The 19,907-nt window shown below is 36.8% G+C and overlaps 2 protein-coding genes across 4 annotated transcripts in view; both read right to left on the reverse strand.

The window, feature by feature from the left end:
- SAC9 (sacI homology domain-containing protein / WW domain-containing protein) overlaps nucleotides 1-8,967 on the reverse strand; it is a 32,280-nt gene extending 23,313 nt beyond the window's left edge. Inside the window, exons 1-5 of one of the 3 annotated variants that reach the window (XM_082874922.1) lie at nucleotides 8,701-8,824; nucleotides 8,435-8,526; nucleotides 4,688-4,763; nucleotides 2,901-3,499; nucleotides 596-728 (exon numbers count right to left, since the gene is read on the reverse strand). In XM_082874922.1, the coding sequence (XP_082731048.1) occupies nucleotides 596-728; nucleotides 2,901-3,499; nucleotides 4,688-4,700 (745 nt within the window). In that variant the 5' untranslated portion in view covers nucleotides 4,701-4,763; nucleotides 8,435-8,526; nucleotides 8,701-8,824. Of the gene's footprint in view, nucleotides 1-595; nucleotides 729-2,900; nucleotides 3,500-4,687; nucleotides 4,764-8,391; nucleotides 8,527-8,700 lie in introns of all 3 variants that reach the window. The other 2 variants (XM_082874921.1, XM_028269905.2) reach the window with 2 other exon arrangements.
- LOC145793636 (uncharacterized) lies at nucleotides 6,546-7,329 on the reverse strand. Its single transcript, XM_082876501.1, has 2 exons — nucleotides 7,254-7,329; nucleotides 6,546-7,057 (listed from the first exon to the last, which is right to left on the reverse strand). The coding sequence occupies exons 1-2, from the start codon at nucleotides 7,327-7,329 to the stop codon at nucleotides 6,546-6,548; spliced, it is 588 nt and encodes a 195-aa protein (XP_082732627.1).
- Nucleotides 8,968-19,907: the final 10,940 nt, after the last annotated feature.

Consider the following 19,907-nt stretch of genomic DNA (forward strand, 5'->3'; position numbering starts at 1 on the left):
TATAGCAAATAGTCACAACCTTAAATATATTAAAGCTAAAATGTATTTTCCAGTGCATCATTCATCTAAAATGACACAGATCAAGTTAAGGTGACCAACTAATCTAAATCACAAAGGTCAAGTAGAAGTGGACTAGTTGATAAACATATCACTATAAATATAGAATGGACACATAGTGTATTTTCACTAGGCCAGTGTAAGATTCTACAATTCCCCTACACTGGCATGATTGTAACAGTACCACAACACAGACATGAAAGATGTGGGCTATCAAGAATCATCTGAAGCATATGTACATAGCAATGAAAGGTAAACAGAAAGTTCAAACTATAAGAAATGACCATTTAAAAGATAGAACATGCTGGAAGATGACCTATTTGTGCAAATATTCCTTCAAAGTAGCACTAGACAATTTAAAAAATGGGTGGCCCTATTGCCGGGGAAAAATTGGGAGAGTAAAAGGTACTCTTTAGATGACACGAGAGAATATTAACTCTTGAGGGTAGTTTTGTCTTTTTACCAAAAAAATTTACCTGCTACAAGCTAGAGCTGCCCTAGCAATATGACCTTCAAGTATATTAAATAGTAATGTTACCTGTACTGGAACATGAATTTAAGCCCCTTGCCAAGTATCGAGTACCAGGATGCAGCCTGCTCCTACGAGCAGTGAGAGCAACTATGCCTTCTTGCTGACCTAAGCTGCTAAAGCTTCGACATTCTGCGAACCCCTATAAGTAGACATCATGTAAGTGAACATCATGACTTGATATATATTTAATATAGCACTCCACCGTTGTAGGGTTAGTGGATCATCAAATTGTAAATTTAAAAAACAATAGATGTTATATAAGGCAAATTGTAAGGAGTAAAAGCGAGGACAACAAGACGAAAAGTCAAAAAAATCAACCACCTTGGAAAAGAATAAATGCAACTATGAATAATTCCTGTGAGGAAATCATTTCTCAAAATACATTTCTAGAGCATAAAAATATGATTCAGGTTCAGCAAAAGAGATCAGATCCAGATCAAGTGCAATTAGTGAGTAATATTGAAACAAGTGTTAGAACACATAATTACCCAAAAAGTGTTAGAACGCATTCTCTCTTATATGAACAAGAAGTTAATATTCAAGCAACCACAAAACGTGCATTAACCTACAAAATTCATCTCAAAGAAAATGACAGTGACTTGTGCAAGGCCAGCAACAGGATTGCAAAAATATAAAGAATGGCTCCATCCACAAGTCCTCCATGGATGGAACATTCAAAATCTCAGAGAAACAATCGACCAAAGAAGCCAAAGTTTACTTGGGCCATGGATACATAAATTATTCCAGGATTGTACCAATTTACTCACAGGTAGTCATAAAGCAATTATATGTGTCTTGCATAAAGCCATCCCATTACCTTAACATGTTGAACATATACCACCCCCTTAATATGAAAATTCCTTGGTACTCAATAGCAACATGACAATCACGTATGAACATATTTCTTGGTTTGGTTTGCTTTGGTTATAAAGCAGTACGCACATTCAAATCAATAACTAAAAACAATTAGCTTTGTAGGATTAATAATTAATAGGGCAAACTTCACTTTACCCCTTATAGTTTGGGCCATGTGCAGTTTACCCCCTAACGTTTGGAAAAGACCACATAACCCCCACGTGATGTGTAGACCAAAGTGCACCGTCCACTTTTCCATCCAAATTAACAGGCAGTGAGGTTCACTCGCCCATAAAGAGAGTTAGCTATATTTTAAGACCAAAATACCCCCTGTACAACTTAAAATTTATTAAAGGATGCCATTCTTCTTCCTTCTCTCTCTACCATTTTCCCTTCTCTCACTATTTCTCTCCCGTGAAAATCCCCATTAATTGATCATCGTGCCACATTTTCTCCCTCTACTGTTATAAAAGTAATTTTAATTTAATTATAATATATATACATATACATATATGTAGCTATACATATACATATATATAGCTATCGTGGGTTGGAAGTTGGCAATGGCAGCCATGGGAGAACATAAGCTCTAAATCAACAAAGAGGTCATTGGAAAAAAATACATTACAGGGAAAGCAAACCCTCCTTAATAAAACTGGGCTTCTTCCATCAAAACCCAACCAAAACCTACTTTCTCAGGTTCTTGATTTTGGAATTGGAATTGAGTTTTGCTTTCTCAAGTTCTTGAATTTCCGCTCTCTCACTGGTCAACTTTTAGAAAAATTGAGTTCTTCAGTGCATTTGGGGTTGTTTGGAATAATCTAAATAAGTACACTTTTTGACTTTTTACGAAAAAACGTGAAATATGGGTTGGTTTGAAGTGATGTGGTAGAGAGATGATATGATTTAAATGAAATGATGTGACTTAAATAGGATAGTGACTTTTTGACTTTTTTGTATTATGCCAAACTAGGCCTTAATTTGTGATTTGCATCTCTACCCTTTTTTGTTTCTGAAAAAATGTCGGATGAGAAAACAAATTCCAAATCCTCATTTCTCTTCTTCTTCTTCGATTTCTTGTTTGGTGTGACTTCGTCTCCTTCATTTCGGTTGGGGTGTGTGTATATATATATGTATTTTTGCAGGTTTAATTCAAAGAGAGAAGAGGAAGAAGATGAGGGTATAATGGTCAATTTACATATTCTGTTAATAGAAGTTAGCGTGCGTTTTAATCAACAAATCACGTGGGGGTTATGTGGTCATTTCCAAACGTCAAACGTTAGGAGGGTAAAATGAAATTTGCCCTAATTAATATAACGCAATGACCAAAACACTTAGCAACCATTTGTAAAGAAGGCAAAGACAGCAGCCCAACATTTAGAATGATATTGGCGAAAGAGCATCACTATCAAACAATACGTAACAATATTTGAGGATGGAAAGAATAAACCCACACCTGCAGAAGAATGACACAATGCTGTGGCAGACCAATATTTTTGAAAGGCATTGAAAACCATCCATTCCAAACAAATTCATGATCAGGCTGGTGCAAAGGCATCCGGCTCGGAAAAGGCCGAGTTATGTCCCTTGTTTCACAAAAGTAATGCTTGCCATCAATATCAAGCTCCGCCAATTCTTGAACATTCTTTATTTCTCCTTTGCCCTGGGGTTGAGGATTTTGAAGTGAAATTTTGACCCATTGGCTCTCAGTCACTGTATATACACACCCCCCACCAGGCAAATTTGGAATGCTGGACGTCAACCTTGTTGCAACAAGAAGCAACCCAAAACTCCCCAGCGCTGCATAACCCAATATTGCCCTGGCATAAATTATACTCCTGCAAAGACTCTTTGATCCATTTGTAACGTAATCTAAAGCTTCATTTTGAGAGCTGAAAACATCATAACCCAGTTTCCCATTATAGCGAAGTGCTCCAGTTGTTGGGTCAACATAAATCATCTGAGTGTCGCTCCTAGAAGACAGGCTGACAATAATATATACTTCACTAGAATCCAGTGTAACCACAACAACAGATGTGTCCCGGAAACGAGTGGCTGTAACAAAACCAAATAACATGTGTGAACAGAAAAATGAAAAACAGTACAACATCAATGATTAATTAAGTACTCTGGATTATAGAGTTAATGCTGCAACAAATTCTAACTCTCAGACTAACATTTACTGCTGATTCTTCTAACAAAAGAGCTAAGAAACCAAAAAGGGCCACATTTTTTAAACAATTATAGACAAATCAAGTAGCACAGACACTCATACTTCCTGCATTTTAATCTTAGCGAGCATGCCCATGGCAGATTTTTTTTTTTTTTCCTTTTTTTTTTTGGGATACGTATCCCCCATGGATGAGGAACTTCAGGGATTAAAAATGATGCAAGGAATCAACGATAAGACAACCACATAAGGACATGTCGATGTCGTAGGAAGATCCCACGTGTGTAACTAAAAGCAACATTCATGATCAGTTCCAACGTCTTAAATATTAATGACCATAAAAGTAATATTGCCGACAATATTTTTTTCAATACACAAGATAACCTAGAACTTACTCAAAGTTTAATGAAAGACAAGCATGTCACTGAAATATGATTCTACTACAAAGTTTAGAAATATATTCCATTCCATCTCATCATGTTAAAATGCCCAGCATGCTGGATTGTCAGATTGAATTACATACAAATTCTCTATTAACCAAACTCACTCCGTAATGAGAGTTCTCAACCATATGATTAAGAAATCCAGAACTTATTACCCAAAAAAAATCAACTTTGCAAGAATTATGCACAAACTAAATCTAACACAGTGTTCGCAATTATCAGAGATCCCTCCCTCCTCTCAAGATTAATTTGAACTTTTGCATTAAGTTTAAATGATCATGACCAATCAATAGGTGTTCAGAATGTAATAGAGAGATTTAGAAGTTGTATTAACTTGAGGTTAACATAAATCATTATTTGTTTTTCCTTATACTACAATAATACAAATATATCTGGCATGAGAATGTAACCTCCCTCAACACCCACGCACAAATAGTATGACTTAAACAAATAACAAAACAAAAGCATTGATAGATGATAAGATTAAAATTCTCAAAATGCAAATTCTCATCATATAAACAAATTTTGCACCTTCCTTATATTCTTGCTCTTCTCATTGCAACCTGCGGAGGGTGCACAGAAAAGGAGGAAAATGGGAAAAGAATAGCATACAATTTTCAAGGGACTCACCAGGTGATTCCATGCTCTCTTAATAAATTGATTAAGTAGTTCATAAGAGACTGAGGTTCATGCTTCAACCAATCGTCTGATTTAAAGTGCCAAAAAAGCAAAGAGTAAGTTCAAGTATAAAATGGTTAAATTGATACATTACCAAAATCAACAAGCACTTGCTCAAGACAAAAACTCTCATGCTAGGTCAAAGTGAAAACAAACGAAGGTCATTAAATTTTCTGTTACCCAGCCTATCCCATAGCTCCTAAACACAAGAAACTGAACACAGAGACATGAAGATGGCTAGTATAGCTTAGACAATTCTTGGATTTTAAAAAAGCATAGAGCATGAAAATAATATGATAGTCCACATAAAAGGGAAAAGATAAAGATGAAAGAAAAATCTATGCGGAAAAAGTAGATGTATGTGATCTTATATTTTTATTTTTGGATAAGTAGAATAAAATTTCATCCAAAAAATTGGCATTAACGGAATGCCACCTATATAATACAAGAGAGAAAACAAAAGAAAATCCAACCTTCACACTTCCCACATGTATCAAAAAGCTTTACAAAATCAATGAACTGATCAAGAATGGGATTAATACCCCTAAACAACTCCCAACCAGAGCACAGATGTGCAATGCACATGTACCTTACTCCATTATACTCGCTCCAATTCAGTTGCTCCCACTTCTTCTATGTTGTTATCTATTTTTTTAAATATATTTTTTTTGATAAATAAATAAGCAAACTTTATTAAAAAAGCATCAAGATGATGCAATAAATACAAAACTCCAATGGAGACAAAAATCACCCTCTAACCAATAACCTCATCCAAAAACTTTAAAAAACCAAACATATCTAGATCAATTTTCCTTTCTAACCAACTATACAAAACTACAAGTCAACGACTCTCAAGCCAACTAACTGAACGATGAGCCTCTTGAATTGTATGCTTATTACGCTCTAACCACACTAACCACATCAAACAAAATGGGACCAAAGACCACACGCACCACCGTCGACGACCAACCTGAGCCACACGCCAACTCCACAACATATCCAACACCCTCCGTGGCTGAGCCCAAACAATCCCAAAAAAAGAGCAAACAAAGCCCCACAAACGAAACGCCACCGAACAATGCAAGAGCAAATGATCCACAGACTCCGCATTTTCACAACACATACAACACCAATTTACTAGAATATGACCACGCCACATCAAATTATCAATCATAAGATTCCGACCCAAGGCCGCCGTCCACATAAAGAAAGCCACCTTAGACGGAATCCCTGGCACCCAAATACTCCTCCAAGAAAAATCTCGTCTCACCTCCTACACCATACTCTAATAGAACGACGAGACCGAAAAACACCCCTTAGCCCCCACAACATTCCACACCAATACATCCTCCCCTACCGCAGTCACACCCAACCCATACAAGTAACCCTATAACCCCACTAACTGATCAACCTCCCACTCTTAAACTTGTCACCGTAACTAAATATCTCAAACCACCCCATCCCCACCCCTCAAATAAGATGCCACCGCATCTTCCAGATCCACCACAATACTGAAAATCAAAGGAAAGCGATCCTCCAGCAAAGAATCACCACACCACCTATCCTTCGAGAAACGCACCCTCAACCCATCACCCACCCTCAACCCACCCTATCCCAAAACTCCCTTCTCCCCAACCAAATCCCTTTCCATAACCCACAACCATGAGAACCAGTCACAACCCCAGACCCCCATTCCCCCAAGCTACCCCACACTTAACAACCACCACCTTTCTCCATAACCGCTCTAGCTCCCAAGCAAAGTGCCACAGCCATTTTCCCAACAAAGCTCTGTTAAAAGTCACCAAACTCCTCACCCCCAGCCCCCCTGCCACTTTCGGTTGACAAATCTACCCCCAATCCACCAAATAATAACGAAAATCATCCCCCCACGGCCCCACAAGAAATTCCTTTGTAACTTCTCAATCCGCCGCACCACAAACACCGAAATAACATGCAAAGACATAAAGTATGTCGGGATGCTGCTCAACACACTCTTGACTAGAGTCAACCTTCCCCCTTTCGAAAGATATTGCCTCTTCCAACCCGCTAACCGACATTGAATCCGCTCCACAACCCCTTCCCATACCCCTTTAGCCTTAAACGTCGCTCTCAACGGCAAACCCAAATAAGTCACCGATAAAGCCGACACCCTACAACCCAACATAGCCACTAGCACTAGCAATCCCTCCACCTTACCCACCGGAATCAACTTGGACTTCCTCAAATTCACCCAAAGGCCCGAAACTACCTCAAAACACAGCAAAACACATCTCAAGTATCCCAACTGATCTGCCACCGCCTCACAAAAGATTAGAACATCATCTGCATACAACAGATAGAAAACACACATAGATGCTCCCATGAGAGAACCCACTACAAAACCCTCTAGCAAACCTTCATGAATTTGCTCTGTCTAGCAATCTACTCAATGCCTCCATCACTAAAATGAACAATAATGGCGACAAAGGATCTCCCTGACGAAGACCTCAATGTGTCAAAAAGAACTCCACTACAGTACCATTAACCAAAGCCGACATCCTCACAGTAGAGATACTGAACTGAATCCACGGACACCAAGTCTCCCCAATACCCATACGATCCAAAACATACAATAGAAACTCCCACCAAGCTTTGTCGTAGGCCTTCTCTATGTCCAGCTTGCAAATCACACCTGGTCACCCTTGCCTGATCCAAGAATCCACACACTCATTAGCCACGAAGGCTGCATCTAAAATCTGTCGACCCCCCCCCACAAAAGCGTTTTGTGACTCAGACACTACTGCCTGCAAAACCCCTCAAAGTCTATTTGCCAACACCTTAGCCAACAGTTTATATACACTCCCAAGCAAACTAATTGGCGTAAAGTCTCGAACGTCCTCGCCCCCCCTTTCTTAGGAATCAAAGCCAAAAAAGTCGCATTAAAGTTTCATTCAAACTGCCCAGACACAAAAAAAGCCTCCAATGACGCCATCACATCCGCCTTAACCACACTCCAACAATGTTGAAAGAAAGCCATAGTAAAGCCATCCGGACCTGGAGCCTTGTCCCCGCTCATCGCCCGCAGAGCCCTAGTTGGCATCTATGTTTTTAAATATATGTACATAAAAGTATAAGCATTCTCTCCTACTTTTGCATTTCAAAACATAAAGCATGTAGAGTTCAAACCATACCAGAACAACATGCTACACCAACCCTAAGGTTGGCTTTATTTATATATATATAAAGATAGATATGTCTACTTCGTTTAATTGTTTGGTGGTAAATAAACTAATTTTTGGACCAGGTATTATAGAGATAATATTAAACCAAAATTATCCAAAATACCCATGGACCAATAAAAATGGAGTAAAATGTCAATCCCAAAAGAAGTGGCCAAAATCTGGAATTTTGTCCCATCTGGTTAAAAATCAAGTTCCCTGGAGTAGTTCGTGCGAACCCAATTTCCAACATAAACTATTCTACTGTGCAGCATTTTTTTTTTTACAACATTTTAACCCTCTGTCCCCAGTTGCTACTCCTTTTTATCTGGTTTGTAGGGTACTTCAATGCATCAAATTTCAGTAAAAATAGAGCATAGTATATTTATACATGTAATCGATGCAGTTTACACGCACACAGACACACATTAAATATTGGAGGTATACATAGAATGCTACCCTGAGAGAAACAGATCTGAGACATCAAAAATATGATTTTTACAATGTAATTCCACCAGAAATGATGAACCCGATTTTCAAATCTGCAATTTAATAGCAAATCAAAACTCATATTTTCCTCTGACTTCAGGGCTGCTGCTTAAATCATCAAACAGCCAAAAAATAAAATTATATTAAAAAAAAAATCAAATCGAAATACCAAAGAAAATCGCAGTAATATTAGAAAACAACACATGGATTAAAAGGCACATAGACATATCAGAGATCAAATTCAGAGTATCAATCAAATGCAAGAGAGACCAAACTCACCAGAATGTTGAGTGATCGGGGAGCGGCGACTATCTGAAGACAATTATGCAAGAGGAAGCAAAGAGTAAAGAGAGAAGGGCGGCGATCAAAGCTTCTCTCTCAGATGAAGCTCTCTGCCTCGAAAGGTTCAATAGTTCGATTGAACCTTCAATGGGGATGCGAGATCAGAATGATCAGTGGTCGAGATCTAGTCATACATGGGGTTCGACGGAATCATTGGATATACCATCGCCAAGGCCCCGTTTGGCTCTTTTTTTTAATTCTTTCGATTACTTTGAGGATAGGGCATTTGATTTTGGAAAATGTTTAGCAGCTCGAAAATAGTTAGATCGAAACTCAAAACGACGTCGTTTTAGATTCTCTTACTGGTAAGATATATGAAAATTCTTTTACCGGTAAGATAGTTTTCATTATCCCTCTCATAAAACGAAATTACCGTTCCAAAACGACGTCGTTTTAATTGCAGGCTGAATTCGAGTTCAAAAATTTCGAGTTACGTAAGATAATCGTTTTATTTTTTATTATTTTACTACTACAACTAATTTGTTAAAAAAAACAAGAATGTCAATATTGTGAGAGATTTGAATTTAACACCCCATACCTCAATATATTTGGTTTCAATTTTTTAAATTAAAATTTTTATTTTTTTTATTTCTTATTTTTAGTGAATATTTTAAAAAAATTAAGTAATTTTTTTATTTTCTTAGATGTACCTTATTTAAATATATCTAAAAAGTAAAAAAATTATGAAAAAAATATGTTTCAAAAAATCAATAAATACACAATAATACAAAAAAAAATGTATTGAATTTTTATTTTTTGGTATTTTTTGCATTTTTTTAATATTTTTTTACAAATATTAAATTTTTTAAGTGTATTTATGTTATATGCATCTAAAAAAAATTTAAAAACAAAAAAAAAACTTAAAATATTTTAAAAATTTAGTAAAAGCATAAAATTTGAAAAATAATAATAATAATTTTCTAAAAAGTAAATCTTGAGTTTCAAAACCAAAGTTGATTATGTTTTTTCTGATTACACGAAAAATTATTCTTATGTAGCATTCATATAAAAAAAATAAAAATAGAAGAGTAAGGGCTAAAGATTATTCATTTCTTATTTAAATTGAACACATATAGCATGAGCGTTTTATGATGTGTTAAACTCATATGCATTAGAACCACCACGTGGGAGGGGAGGGAGGGGTTTAGTGGAAAGGTGTTTCCCTTCCACACAGGTGAGTATGACTCGTTTCTTAGGAGGTACGATTAGTGCACTACAAAAAAATTGATTTTTTGCGTCGCAAATACCTGAAATGTCGTCTCAAAAGGTTTTTTGCGACGGTAACTGACTTTTTGCGACGGCAAGTGGAGGGTCGCAACAAAGGGGGTTGCAAAAGGATTTTAGCAACGGCATAACGCCGTCACCTTTTTTTTGCGACGGAAGAATTCTATCGCCATTAACGCGTGAAAATCTGAGTTTTTTTTAGACAGCACTGTGTTGCCATCGCTAAAAGGGTTATTTGCGATGGGAAAAATACCGTCGCTAAAGAGTTATTTCAGTCAGCACCTGATACCGTCGCTAAAGAACTATTGGCGACGGCAATAAAACCGTCGCTAAAGGTCTTCCTTTTTAACCAATTCCCTTATCTTTTGCGACAACATTACTGCTGTCGCAAAAAACCCTAGTTCTATTTTCTTTTTGAGACGATGTGTGTGGTGCCGTCTCAAACCAAAAAAAAAAAACTGTAATAAAATTATTAAAAATATGAAAATAACCTGTATTAAATGAAAAATAACTAAAAAAAAATCGATAATTACATAATAATATAAATACATACATAAACAAAAGTTGCCACATAATGAAAATTCATAATATTGTTCAATTCATAACAATACATAAATAAAAATTCATAACAATAAAAATTATCCCACTACATAATGTTGCATAATACATACATATATATTGTTCACAAATCTAAATAAGGTAAATCAAAAACAAAAGTTTTCGTCATGATTTTTCCGTGGGTTACAAAAATAAAAGTTGGTCATAATCTTTACACGCCTGCATTCCACAAAAAGCAAATTGCTACGCAGGAAATATCTGAAAATAACAAAATAAAAATAATTAATGACAATATAATTGTGTTAATATTTTAATTACAGAAAAATATAAAAAATTAACTACTATATAATTACAAAAATAGTTTAGTAAATAATTTTGACTAGACAGAAATCCGGTCTTTACTCCCAAATCGGAAACCCGATTGGTGTCCCGTCTTCTCCCACAAGTCTCTCGTGCCTAAGTGGTCGCGTGTGCCAAGTTTCATGCTAAACTGACGTCGTTGGTGATTTTGGGGGGTCAACACCTCGAATTCAAGTTTTTTAAGGAACTAGTTTGCCTAGACCGAAATCTGACTCTAACTCCCAAACTGGGAATCCAATTGGAGTCCCATCTTCTCTTACAAGTCTTTTGTGCCTAGGCGGTCGTGTGTGCTAAGTTTCGTGCTAAACCGAAGTTGTTTGGTGATTTTGGGGCGTTAACACTTCAAATTCAAGTTTCTTAAGGAACTAGTTTCCATAAAATGAAATCCGGCTCTAACTCTCAATCCGGGAAACCGATTCGAGTCTCGTCTTCTCCCACAACTCTCTCGTGCCTAGGCCATCATGTGTGCCAAGTTTCGTGCTAAACCGACGCCGTTTGGTGATTTTGGGCGTCAACACCTCGAATTCAAGTTTCTTAAAGAACTAGTTTGCCTAAACCGAAATCTGGCTCTAACTCCTAAATCGGGAACCCGATTGGAGCCTCGTATTCTCCCACGAGTCTCTCATGCCTAAGTGGTTGTGTGTGCCAAGTTTCGTGCTAAACCGACGCCGTTTGGTGATTTTGGGGCGTCAACACCTCGAATTCAAGTTTTTTAAGGAACTAGTTTGCCTAGATCAAAATCCGACTCTAACTCCCAAACCGAGAACCCGATTCGAGCCCCGTCTTCTCTCATAAATCTCTCGTGCCTAGGCGGTCATGTGTGCCAAGTTTCGTGCTGAACCGACATCGTTTGGTGATTTTGGGGCGTTAACACCTCGAATTCAAGTTTCTTAAGGAACTACTTTGCCTAAAGTGAAATCCGACTCTAACTCCCAATCCGGGAACCCGATTCGAGTCTCATCTTCTCCTACAACTCTCTCGTGCCTAGGCCGTCGTGTGTGCTAAGTTTCGTGCTAAACCGATACCGTTTGGTATTTTGGGGCGTCAACACCTCGAATTCAAGTTTCTTAAGGAACTAGTTTACCTAGACCGGAATCCGACTCTAACTCCCAAATCGAGAACCCGATTTGAGCCCCGTTTTCTCCCTCAAGTCTCCCGTGCCTAGGCTGTCATGCGTGCCAAGTTTCGTGCTAAACCGACGTCGTTTAGTGATTTTGGGGCATTAACACCTCGAATTCAAGTTTCTTAAGGAACTAGTTTGCCTAAAGTGAAATCCAGCTCTACCTCCCAATCCGGGAACCCGATTTGAGTCTCGTCTTCTCTCATAACTCTCTCGTGCCTAGGCCGTCGTGTGTACCAAGTTTCGTGCTAAGCCGACGCCGTTTGGTGATTTGGGAGTATCAACACCTCGAATTCAAATTTCTTAACGAACTAGTTTGTCTAGACCGAAATCCGACTCTAACTCCCAAACCGGGAACCCGATTCGAGCCCCGTCTTCTTCCATAAGTCTCTCGTGCCTAGGCAGTTATATGTGCCAAGTTTCGTACAAAACCGACATTGTTTGGTGATTTTGGGGCGTTAATACCTCGAATTCAAGTTTCTTAAGGAAAACTAATTTGCCTAAAGTGAAATCCGACTCTAACTCCCAATCCGGGAACCCGATTCGAGTCCCGTCTTCTCCCATAACTCTCTCGTGCCTAGGCCGTCGTGTGTGCCAAGTTTTGTGCTAAACCGACGTCGTTTGGTGATTTTGGGGCGTCAACACCTCGAATTCAAGTTTCTTAAGGAACTAGTTTGCCTAGACCGAAATTCGACTCTAAGTCCCAAACTGGAAACCCGATTCGAGCCCTGTTTTCTCCCACAAGTCTCTTGTGCCTAGGCGGTCATGTGTGCCAAGTTTCGTGCTAAACCGACGTTCTTTGGTGATTTCAGGGCGTTAACACCTCGAATTCAAGTTTCTTAAGGAACTAGTTTGCCTAAAGTGAAATCCGACTCTAACTCCCAATATGGGAACTTGATTTGAGTCCCATCTTCTCCCACAACTCTCTCGTGCCTAGGTCGTCGTGTGTGCCAAGTTGCATGCTAAACCGACGCCGTTTGGTGATTTTGGGGCGTCAACACCTCGAATTCAAGTTTCTTAAGGAACTAGTTTGCCTAGACCGAAATCCGACTCTAACTCCCAAACCGGGAACCCGATTCAAGCCCCGTCTTCTCCCATAATTCTCTCGTGCCTAGACGGTCCTGTGTAACAAGTTTCATGCTAAACCGACATCGTTTGGTGATTTTGGGGCGTTAACACCTCGAATTCAAGTTTTTTAAGGAGTAGTTTGCCTAGAGTGATATCTGACTCTAACTCCCAAACCGGGAACCCGATTCGAGCCCCGTGTTCTCCCACAAGTCTCTCGTGCCTAGGCGGTCGTGTGTGCCAAGTTTCGTGTTATATCCGGCTCTAACTCCCAATCCGGGAACCCGATTTGAGTCTCGTCTTCTCCCACAAGTCTTTTAACTTAGAATGTAAAGAATGCAAAGATACATTTTAGCTTAGAATGCAAATATACATTTTATACATGATCTTCTGGCGGTGGTGTATATGGATTCTCGTCTTTTGTAGATTCCCTAAATGCCCGGTGGCCACTCGATGCATCAGGAACCTATGATAGTCAATGCATAACGTGTTAATCATATTCGAATTTTATACATAATGTTGTATGAAAATTGAAGTATCAAACAATTTAATTTATATCGAACCTGTCTGTTGGGATCCACACTCGCGCCCTATGACACAAAGGCCATCATCTCAGCTCTTATCTCTTGTAAATGTGTAGAGAACTCTACTCGCAGCCCCTCTCTCAACTCATCCCTTAGCTCCGCACGAACCTGCTGGGTGATCTGAACAATAGTCGATGGTTGGGGTGTTGACTGTGATGGCCCAGTACCATCTTTATACACCACTCTCCGAGGCACAGTTCTCCCGTATGTGCGACAATATCCATGTCCGTCATGACCTATCAACTCATGGAAAATGGCATTCCTAGCCTTTAAAGTTCGATAATCCTCATGTAACATAGAGAGTTGACGATTAAACTCATCTTGTATTGAATAAGACATACAAGTATATGCCAAATTAAGATGGTTGACACACAAAAAATAAAAAATAAATTTTAAATACAATCAAAGGTGTTTGGAAACTACTAAGGTCTGGATAACCTCTGGGTCATCTGCTCTGTGTGTCTTAAGCCAAACATTCATCTTATCAGTAGACTCCCCCGTATCTGAGTGAAAGTAATACGCCATGTGGTATGAGCTATGCCGTGAGCTCGCTGATTTTCAGCGTTCCTAGTTGCAATTTTCTATAACAGGTTCAACAAATGTAAGTATATAAATATGATTTGTATGTTTACATATCATACATATAACTTATTTGTATACCTCAGCATTGGAAGTACGCCAATACTCCACAAGTTCTTCCCACTGGCTTGGCACAATGTGCAAAGGAACATCATCCTTTAAATTAGGATCAAAACTTCTAGGCTTGAAATACTTAGCTTTAATCTTATTCTTGTGATCCTTCCATATGTTGTTGCAGTTTTTCATACAGATTGGCTTGTACTCCTCTGGACATATATTCAAATTGTCCTATAAAACACAATTTCAAAGTTTAAATAATAATAACACAATTTTGGAATTTGAATTTTTGGACAAAAATATACTTTTACCTTCATATCTTTCCAGATAGCATCAGCAATATCATCAGGCACATTGTTCCAGTTAAGAAAAGTAAGAGGAACAATGTTATAATTCCGCACAATAATGCCAAGTTGAGTAGTTAACTTAGACACGTTATCCCCTATTGGGCAGTAATTTTCAAAAAAAAACAAACAGTTCAGACAAATAATCAAACATATAGAACACAGGGATGAAATATACTGTGCCCAATAAGATTACAGAGCTGAACTTCTCAACTCAATCACATATATATATATGAATAAAGTGGGACATGCAACACTAAATAATTAAACGAATCAAAATTACATGAATAATGCAACACTAAATAATGTGGAGACATATATAATACATATATATATATATATATATAATACATATTTACATCATATATAACACATATTTAAAGTTAAAGTCCAGGTTTACATCATATATAATACATATCTACATATATGTATTATATTATATATATAATACATATATATGATATAAATAATTTACATCATATATAATTTACATCAAATAATACAACACTAAATAATTTACATCAAATTCAGACGCAAATTTGGCAGAAAATAATGTGGAGAATTCAAAGTTAAAGCTTTAATGTCAGATCAGGCGAAGACAAATTTGTTCTTGGTGATGGAGCCATAGCTACAAAATTTATGTTCGAACTTTGTCCAGACCCAAAACCCAAATAGCTACAAAATTTATGTTCGAATTATTTTTTCTAGTTTTTTTTTTTTTTAAATTAAGGTTAATACATTTGAAAATAATCAAAAACATATAAATGGCTGGTATTTCTGATTCACTTTTTTAGTAACTTATGGTTTTTTTTAGTTTGAAAGTCATGTTGTTAAACGAAATTTTACACTTTAATTTATGTATATCACACGTATATATATATATCACTACAAAAAAATTGCCGAAAACTTCCAGGGCAAAACAGCTCTGTTTTATCGTGTTCCACAAATATTGGCAACCCGAAATAGCTCTGTTCAAACCTCGCTCCACCAAATATGTATATATATATATAGAGAGAGAGAGAGAGCATACGCTGAGTGAGTGAGAGATGAGTGCTTGAGATTGACTGAGCTCGTGCAAGAGAAAGATAGAGACGCTGCACCACCGCTAGCCGTAATACGCTGTCGTTGCACCACCGCAAGCCGTCGTCGACAACGATTGAGCCTGGTCGCCGTTCGTCACTCGTCGCTTGTTTGGGGATTTTGGGGGAAAAAATATGTTTCAAAGATTTAGGGACGTTGGATCGAAATCATTGAGCGCCAAACAATGAGAGAAGCGAGACAATTTTGTTTATTACTTTTTGCGATGGTACATTTACACCGTCGCAAATGATAAATAAAAATAGATAAAAACGATGCCGTTTTATTTTGCGACGGACATTTGCCTTCGCAAATTGTCCAATATTTGCGACCACAAACTTCTACCATCTCAAAATTTTTTATTTTTGCGACGATATATAGTGCCGTCGCTAATACTTTGGTATTTATCACACTTTTCGTCTAGGTTTATTACTGACGGTACAACTGCCGTCGCAAAAATTATTTATTTGCGACGATTTAAACTACCATTGGAAAAGGTCATTTTTTGCGACGGGGACCGCGCCGTCGCAAAAGGTTCAGTGTTTTATAATCCATTTTCTTGTAGTGGCTGCTTGTTTTTGCAAATGTTTGACAAGACCCAAACACGCCCCTATGAGTTAAGGCCATAACCGGCCAGTAATCGTGTGATTACCTACGGCCTCAACCAAATAAGTAAAAACTCATCAGAGTAAAAGAGGCCAAACGGAAGCAATTTAAAACTTTGTCCATAGAGCTGTGCTTATATGCACACCATAACATTTCAAACATTTATATGTCAATAACTCACATCAGAATATGTACTAATACAAAACTCTGTACATACAGGATCATCCAGATTTAAGTCAGTCAAACCCAAGACTTATATACAACAATGGTCCGATGATTTCGCCAACAAAACAAAACTATAAACAGAGGACAAAAAAGCGAAGACATCTCATGCGTGAGACTTTTGGGCTGACTCTACAAAACTCTGACTGTTTCTCATAATTCACGGGGGCTGGTTTTGGACGTCCCTTGGCTCACCTACATATACATGAATGAGCGTGAGCGAATGCCGAGTGAATAATATCAATAAAAATAAATAAATACATAAGCAATTATCGAAACAGTTACAGCAAACGGCCTTTGACCCAATCATTTGTGTCAATTGGCCTTCGGCCCAATAATTTGTGTCAATCGGCCTTCGGGCCAATCATTTATGTCAATCGGCCTTCGACTCAATCATTCATGTCAGCCGGCCTTCGGCTCAATCTTTTATGTCAATCGGCCTTCGACCCAATCATTTATATCAATCGGCCTTTGGCCCAATCATTCATGTCAATTGGCCTTCGGCCCAATCTTTTATGTCAATCGGCCTTCGGCCCAATCTTTCATGTCAATCGGCCTTCGGCCCAATCTTTTATGTCAATCGGCCTTCGGTCCAATCATTTATGTCAATCGTTGTCCGCCATTCAAACTAATGAACTTACATAACTTACATAAACAATAGGACAACAACATATTCCAGATATCTTATTAAGATATTACTCATAGTGATCGGCTTGTGGATTTGCCTTTGAACTCGACCCTAGAAGCCCACCCAAGCTTGAGTAAAAAATTACACAATTCTCTCCCTCTCTCTCTCTAACAGTCGGCCCTCTCTCTTTCTTAGAGTTTGATCAGCCCAAGTGAAGATACAAGAGGGAATGGGAGGTGTAGTGCTCTTACACAACAAATCCCACTAACCAAAATTACAAATATTAACAATTTGAGCACAAAGCCATTAAATAAATCAATTTAATCTAACTCGAATCAATTTTCAATTAAATTTCACCGTAGACTCTAAAAATTACACTAATCATAATGGTGCAATCAATTTTCGGGTTCTGTGGCCGATAAGGCCTTCAATTTAATTTCCAAAGCAGATAATCAAACAGATATTCCTACGGTGAACAGATAGAAATTTAAAACCACATATTTTCACATAATGGCACGCAAAATCATATTAACACATAATCCTACTCATATTAAAGACCAATTAACATATTACGAAACAGGGATATCACATGGTTGAAGTTGACTGTGTTGTACTCTGCTTGTGATTCTACCTTTTATATTGGGAGTTAGTGCATTCCTCTCTTGTTTCGGTAGTAGGTCCTTTCCTTTTAGTTGGATTTAATCTGGCTGACAACCAATTATCCCGAGATCTAGGCCCACGAATACTATAATACTATAATGGAGCGTCTTTTTTTCACATTAAAAAAAAAAATACTAAGATGCATTAGAGGTCATAAATAACTAAGATTTAGGGTTTGAGATTTTTAAGATTTAGTTTTAATGGAGATAGTTTGAACAATCTCAAAATACGATATTTCTCCTGCTGTTCATGCACTATTTTTAGTTTGAAATCTTTCAATATTTTATAAAATTTTGATTGATATAAGATTACTGCCATTAAAAATTAAACTTTTAATAATAACAATTTGAACACGGATTGGACCATATTTAAGTTTAAAATGAATGAATTATGGCCATTTAAAGTTGGAGCAAAAAATATGGGCAGAAATCTAAATAAAACGTTTGATTTTGAGAGAGAGCCTTGCCCCGAATGTCCAATGTGATGTCTGGCCTAAAAAACTCAATTTTGTGTTTTGATTTTAAGAATGAACATTTGGTGGTGCCCATTGATCGAGACCAAATTCGTACACCATATATATATATATATATTTGACTTTTTGTGGAGGAGAGAACCTATAACCAAAGTGGGGTAGACCACGGTCGAATCGAGCTATATATGGGGAAAATAGTATATAACTTTATTATATTAATTTTTCTTAAAATATTATAAGTTATTACTGATATTTTTAGAGTAATTATTAGGACTTTTTACTGATATTATTATAAGTTTTTTTTTTCCAATGTATCCAAAAAAAATAAAAATGCCTCGCATCATTTTGATACGGAAATATGGAACTCATGTTTTCATGTTTTTTTTTCAAAATCAATTAGTTAGGCCTCGTTTGGAAATATGTTATTTTAATATTTTTTTAACTTTTTACTAAAAGTTGTGTAGAAAAATAAAAAGAATGATGTGATAACTTATAGTAACTTTTAATTTTTTTGACTAAAACTGAAAATTGCCAAACAAAACCTTAGAGCATCTTCAATGGTGGTTGCTATATTGCTATTGCTATAACTTGGCAATGAATAGTGTTATTTTGCCAAATTATAGCAATGGTACTCCAATAGTCATTTGTTTTTTTTGGCAAATCTCAACCAACTTTCCCTCCAAGTTTGTAGGTGTTGTTTGGATATAGATTTTTTGTGATTTTATTTTTATTTATTTTTTGTCTTTTGTGACATTTTTTTACCTGTTTGTTAAAAAAATTATATATTTATATTATTCCCAACTAGACAAATATAAAAAATTAAAAAAATTAAAAAAATGGAAAAATTGAAAAAAATTTATATATTTATATTATAATAAAATTATCTTCATTTAATGCTAGCTAATGTATTTTATCTTTTTATTGCCTTTATTTGAAAAAATGTATTTATTTTCTTGCATTATACTTTATTGAAAATATTAAATTATAATACAAATTAGTGAACATTATACATTGAAAAAATAATATTACATTGTGAAGTACAAAATACTAAAAAAAAAAAAAATGAAATTTCATTACAAAATAAAAATTACATTGCAAATAAAGACTAACAATTACATCAAAAAATAAATGATATTGCAAATTTGAAAAATACATTATCCCGTAATTATTCATCAGGAGGTAGGGAAAATAAAAATTCGGGCTGCTCACATTTGAGGACCACATGGCGAAAATCTCATTTTTTCGCATTGTGTAATATGCTTTCATCTAAGGGTCCAAATGAGAAATGCCCATAGTCATTATTTGGTTTTCTTCCTTTCTCATCTCAAACTCATGTTTTCTCATCTCAAGTTCTTTTATCTCCTGTAGTGCTTGAATCATTTTTTCTTTTCTTTCCTCTTTTTTCTTTTCTTTCTCAGCAAGGTGTTGGTTAAATGTGTCTAATTGTGTACTCATTTTTTAGACTTCAGTTTCAATGACTTGATTTCTTTGAAATAATTCTTTTGCAGATTTTCTGCCCATCGGCCTTGTACCCCTTGCAGAGACACTGCCCTCACCAACAGTTGGATTGTTACCAACACTTGGACTG

The sequence above is a fragment of the Camellia sinensis genome, chromosome 6, assembly GCF_055761805.1.
Source record: "Camellia sinensis isolate YWXY chromosome 6, ASM5576180v1, whole genome shotgun sequence".
NCBI lineage: Eukaryota > Viridiplantae > Streptophyta > Magnoliopsida > Ericales > Theaceae > Camellia > Camellia sinensis.